Source organism: Dryobates pubescens, chromosome 1, assembly GCF_014839835.1.
Source record: "Dryobates pubescens isolate bDryPub1 chromosome 1, bDryPub1.pri, whole genome shotgun sequence".
In the NCBI taxonomy this organism is placed as follows: Eukaryota; Metazoa; Chordata; class Aves; order Piciformes; family Picidae; genus Dryobates; species Dryobates pubescens.
In genome coordinates this window covers 41929684-41935683 of record NC_071612.1, presented here as the reverse complement: position 1 = coordinate 41935683, position 6000 = coordinate 41929684, and the positions used below count along the sequence as shown (strand labels likewise).

At 52.0% G+C, this 6000-nt stretch overlaps 1 protein-coding gene across 1 annotated transcript in view; it reads left to right on the top strand.

Moving 5' to 3' along the window:
* The first annotated feature begins 275 nt into the window (after positions 1 to 275).
* Positions 276 to 6000, top strand: part of ELOVL6 (ELOVL fatty acid elongase 6) — an 86920-nt gene continuing 81195 nt past the window's right edge. Inside the window, exon 1 of the mRNA XM_054164581.1 lies at positions 276 to 579. Coding sequence (XP_054020556.1) covers positions 491 to 579 — 89 coding nt within the window. The 5' untranslated portion in view covers positions 276 to 490. The remainder of the gene's footprint in view (positions 580 to 6000) is intronic.

The following is a 6000-nucleotide window of genomic DNA, read 5'->3' as shown; positions in this document are numbered from 1 at the left end:
TGTGCGATTTACTCCCCGGGTGGCCGGGAGGGACACGCAGGGCGAGGGTGGGAGCTCAACGCCGGAATAGGGGTTTCCTGTTTCTGTAATTATTTTTGACTGTTCTGGGGGCGTGTGTGTGGGGTGTGTTCCTTCAGGCCAAGCCGCAGCTCAGCACCGGTGCTGGGGGGAGCCCGGCGGGCACGCGAGGGGCGGTGGCGAGGGGCGGGTGTCCCGGGTGGTGGCGGCGGCGGGCGGGCACTAAGACCGCGCCGCCCCCGGGCGCTGCGCGGCGGCCGCAGAAGAGGAGGAGACCGGCGGGCCCGGGAGGAGAGGCGCGGTGGGGAGCGGAGCTATGTTAAACCCGGGGTACCGCTGAGGCGGGGCGGGCCAGGCCAGAGGCGGGGGCTCTCCGGTGGCGGGCGCGCAGGGGCCCGGCTCCCGAGGCAGCGGCGACAGGCAGGCAGGCAGCGATTGCGGCGCGGGAAGTGGCTCCGCAGCCACTGGGCCAATGAACATGTCAGTGTTGACTTTGCAGGAATATGAATTCGAGAAGCAGTTCAACGAGCATGCGGCCATCCAGTGGATGCAGGAGAACTGGTGAGTGCCACCCCTCCCGGGCCCCGGCGCCCCGCTCGGCGCTGAGCCCATCCGGGTGCTGTCTGGTGTGAGCCCGGCCGGCGCGGTGCCGGTGCCGCTGCCGGTGCGGGTACGGGCGCGGCTCTGCGCCGCCGTGCGCGGGCACACGGGCGCTGCCTGCCGCTCGCCCGCGTTACCTGCGCGCCCGCCTGCCGCCGCCGGGGCCGCCCCGCCGGGTTACGCAAGGCCAGGGCTTCCCCCCGGCCGCTCGGTGCGGGCCCCCAGCCCCGCCGCCACCCGCCGTACTGCGGCCCCCCTCCGGCTGGCCCGGCGGCGCGGAGTCACACACGTGCCCTGGCTCTGCCTTCGGCCTCTCCGCAGCCTCTGGCCCTGCCCAGCCCCTCCCGCTCCCCGCCCGACAGAACAAGTTGCGCGGCTGTCTGCGCTCCCTCGCCGAGCCCCTTTTCCACATCGCTCCGCTCCCCCAGCTCCTCATAAAACTTCATTCCCAGCCATGCGGCTATTAACTTTCCCGGCGTCTGCGTGCGGGCCGAGCCGCGCCGCAGCGGGACCCGCCGTGCCCGGGGCGGTGGGGAGCGGCTGCTGCAAGAGACCCAGCGGGGCGCGGAGGGCCGCGGCGACACGGAGCCCCGCGGAGTTGCAGGTGGACACAGGCAGGCACACGGCCTTGCTTGCTGGAGGGGAGAGCTGTGCCGGCAGCCTGTGCACTTCCCCGTGCTGCTCTCGGGGTGTCACCGGTCCCAGTCCTGGGGCCTCAGCCGGCAGCATAAAGAGAGCCCCTCCAGCAGCCCCTGGCCCTACCCACGGGGCTTTGCACGCTGCCCTCGGGGTTAGGATCCATCTCTCATACCATGTCCATCCACACCTTCATGGGCCCCATCCTGGTTTCATTCTTCTGATGGGCCCTTGTATTCACACCTTGCCCATGCTTACCTGTGCCCTGCCGCTCCACCATCCCTGCCATTCTTACCTGGTGCCCAGACTTGCCCTTCCTGCTGCTTTATGGTCTCCCCAGCTTACTTCTGAATTTCCCATTGCTAGCATGCCCAACCTCAGCAGTGCCACCTGCCCTTTTTGGCTCCCTATCCCTGTATCTCCTGAGTGAGGACGTTCCACACGCCATGCTCATGTGATGATGGCAGGATAGGGCTATCTCTAGGTCCAGGCTTTGGCGCCTGCAATTGCAAGGCAGAATGGTCCCAGATACGGGGTGATCTCAGCCAGGGACTTATTACAACCCTCCAGTTATTAGAACTCCCCAGTGACTTGTCAGAGGGCTTTCAAGGGCACTGTAAAATAACCACTGAAGTGTCTGTATGTCTCCCTCTGTTCTTCTGCAGGTGAGCTCCTTAGCTCCTGTAGGGTTCCTAGTGTCACTCAAGTTTCAGGAGAAAGGGGACCATATAGATATTCTTGGGCTGGGAGTTTTGGATGCTTCCCATTTTGTCTGTGTTCCAGATGAAAATTGGCATCAGAATAGGACAAACTGGTTAAAGAGGATGAAGGGGTTGGCATCTCAGTATATATAATAGCCAAATAACCCGGGAGAGATGCAGTTTAGATTAAAGAACATGACTAGGAACCAGGGCTGCTGTGTCGTCTTCTTGGGTCTGCTGTACTTCATGATGTGACCTTGGGAACATTATATAACCTCTCCTAGGCCTCAGTTTCCCCAGCAGGGAAAGACTTGGGGGAGGAGGATGGTGAGGGGTAATAATGCTGAAATAGTCTCAAGAGGCACTTTGATGACTTGGGTGATGTTTGCAGAGTGCCTCGAAGATGTTAGGTACTATGTAAATGCAAAGCAGCGTCATTAAAGTCTCCTTGGCAGCCTCATGTGCTGCAGAAGTTGCCAGCTGAGACTCCTGGAACGCCAGGTTCCGACTTCCCAGGTTCAGAGGAGGAGGCTGGCAGTTGTACACTGCTGCTGAACAGCTAAAAGAGATAGGGTGATCCCTGCATGCTCTCTTCTTGCTCTAGTTTCTCCTTCTCTAAGGGAACTTACATGATTTAATACCTTTGATTCACATGAAAGTAAAGGAGAGTGATGTGCTGGTGGCCGGGGAACGTTTCTGGAAAAGAAATGGAGCTGTGCCCACTGAGGTCTCCGCTGTGGCAGGCTTTTCCTGAAAACGCTGCTGAAGACTCTTCTGAGTTTCAGGTTAAATTGTGCATTTTAATCTAGAGGGAATTCACTCGCTTAATGAAACAGGAACTGTTCCAGCACTTGAGTTTTGCAGGGGAGCTTTAACTGGTAAAACACAGCAGCTAAAGGCCACACAAGAAGGGTTTTCAGTTTCGCATCAGGGTGACTCCATAGGCTTACTTATGCAGAGGTCAGTGGTGGTATGTGACTTCTTGACTTTGTAGGTGTAGACATGATGTAGACATCACTAACGTAAGAGCATCCTAGGTAGTAGTTTGTAGGGGTAAACATGGTTGTTGTTTGGGCAAGATGGGCTAAATGGGCTTGCTTTGGGTAAGTCTGGTAGGATTTTGCATTGTAATCAGTATTTAAATTAGCATGCACTACTATTGCAATGCCTAATATGAAGGAAACAAATTCCGTAGGTGTGGTGTTTGTTGCTTTATTCCATCTTCGAGGTATTTCTTGGTACCTTAAAAATAACAAGGTGGCAGGGTATTAGGGGAGATGAAGGGGCTCTAAGGGGTTGACCTTGTCTTTAGGCTTTTGAGAAGCACCTTTGGAATCTGAGTAGGTTGCATATGAAGACATAGTTTGAGAAAGGATGTGAATCTCTTCACACACCCCCTGGCTTCTCAACTGGTTAAAGCACTGACAAGCCCTTTTAATTAGAACTGCATAAGCCTAAAGCTGGAAAAGCTTGAACACAAAGCCTAGGGGTAGCAGCATATCCTTAGGTACCAGTGTGGTTGGTCTGGATAGATCACAATGCAAGGAATGAAGTTGTTAGTTCTCTTCAGCCAAGGCTTGCCCCTGATTTACCTCTGTCCTCCAAGCCTGCTTCAAGCTCCATCACTCTGTGAGGCAAGTGCATGTCCTCTACAGTCACAAGTTGGCTTTTCTTCCACACAGTCCCATCCTAGTATTTGTTTAATCAGTGCTATGTGTGCCTGGAAATCATTCCTCTGAGGCTGTCGTGAATGGATGAAATTGGTCTAATGGCGGTGAACAAGGTCCTTGCTTTATTTCAGATGTTTCTTCTTTACTTTAAGGAGGCTCCTATCCTGCAATGTGCATTGAGCTGAAACCTCTTTAGAGCCTAGATGAGCAGTGCTGTAAAGAGTCTACTGCTTTGACACAGAGGAAAAATGCATAGTCTGTTCCCTGATATTTGGAAGCTGATGGGTTTGGTGCCTTGCTGAATGCTTGTCTTTGTGTGTAGTGTCCAGACTGCCTGGTTCTGCAGGAAGGCACTGAGGGCAGACCTGCAGCCTGCTGGTCCCCTTGGGTGAGAGCTGCCCATTAGCTGATTTCCCTAAACAAGTAGTCATGGGTTTTTGAGAGCTTAAAGAATTAACAGGTCCGTTCACTCATGAAGCACCTTATGCTTGATGTTGTGGGAAAGCTGTTGCTGATGTATATTTATCTAAGGTGCCATCAGGTAAACAGTATTGCTTTAAGTTAAGATAAACTATCTCACATTACTCAGACCATGCGAGTTTTAATTTCAGGATGATCAGGATTAAGTAAAATGTTTATTAAAATAATTACTTAAAATGATTTCTCAATTCAAACTCTCCCAGTGCCTCCTCCCAAATTTCTTAGAACAGGCAAGGAGGATGAAGTAAATAATCTGCAGAGGATTTTTTTTTTTTTTCCATCTTAAATTGCTGCAAGAGAGTTAATGCAGCTCTAGTCCTTAATTTCATGTGAGTAAATAACATCAGTATTTTTGTAGAAAACTTGGCATTTCAGCCACACATAAAGCAAAAAGCGTTTGCAGAACTGAATTAGAGAATGGTTGAAGGTCTTTTCCCACTGAAATGATTCTGTTATTCTGTGGTCCTGACTCCCAGCTGCAGCCAGCAAGGTAGCAAAAGGGAAGCAAAAGTGCCTGAGTGCATGGCTGGAGCAGTGACCACTGAGGTCCATCGTGCTGCAGAGCACCAGGTTCAAGGATCAGCACCAAGTGACAGTTGTTCCTGTTATAATTGTCTGGCCAATAATAATTATCTTCAGATGTCTGCTGACGAGGGGCTCACCAATGGGGAGGCAGGAGGCTTGTGCTGACTGCGCTGAGATTATCTGGGCGAGATGACATCACGCGAGGGCTTGCCTAAAATCACAGAAACTTTTCCTCTGCTGCTGCTCTGTCGGCTGCTGCAGAGCTCTGGCCGTCACTGCCTCTAGCTCTTGCTTCTTTCTCTTTGCCTTTTCTGGCTTTTTCCTCTCCACTTTTTCTCCCTGAAAAGCCAAGATTTAACCCTTGGTAGCTGTTGGTGTGCCCGCAGGTAGTAGGGGGTGCTGAGGAATCAAGTGGAGAAGGATGAGGGGGACGAAAGCAGAGCTGCTTGTGGCCTAAAGATGCTGTGGGGCTCTGCTGCAGAAACTTGCTGCTTTCAGTAGAGAGCAGCACTGTGTGAGGGAAACAGTTGTTATTTTGATGGTGTTTTGTTTTGTTTGTGTAGTTGTTGTTGTGGGGGGGGTTGTTTCTTTTTCTTAATTTTAAAGGACTCGGGCAGCTCAAAATAGGCTCTGAAATTAACTTTGTAAACTTCAGCTGAATATCAATGTTTGTGTGTTTGAAAAAATCCAAACCAAACAACACCCAGGCACAGGATGTTTTTTTTTAACCTTTTGTTACCTGGAACTTCTAAATGGTGAGAAGCAGAGTGCACAGCCAGTGCTGAGAGAAATGTATCTCTTTCTGGTCAAAACTGGAGACAGATGTGGAAGAGCACAGGGTCAGCTAATTTGGATTTGAAAATGCACTTGCCTTTTAATAATTCACACAAGCACCGTTGCCTTAGACAGATTTGTTTCCTAAATGCAGAATGAGCTTTCCTCATCCACTTAAGCTACTCTTACCTCATGCAGAAATCAAGAGCGAGAGGCTGTGCCTGTATCTCTCCAGGCATACGTGCACAGCAGCCAAAAACTAATGTAAATGACTTCTTTTTTTTTTCTTCCTCCCCTCTAGCCCTGAGCTCTTGCTAAATGCCAGTGGAGGATGTGGAGGGGACGCTGCAGTCACCCTGTCCTCTGTGCCGCGGCAAGGACTCAAAAGAGAAAATGTATGAGTTGCTCTTTACCACAGAGAGAATGTTTTACTTCAGCAAAATTCAGCCAGCCCAAGATTTCAGCCTACCTTCACATCCCGCAAAGGGGCTTTCTGCTGCTTTCTTCTGCAAACTGGCCGTAAAGCTGACAGGGCCACCAGTGCAGGGCAGCTGTGGTGCTGCAGAGATTAGAGGGTATTCGCTCTGTTGCCTTTC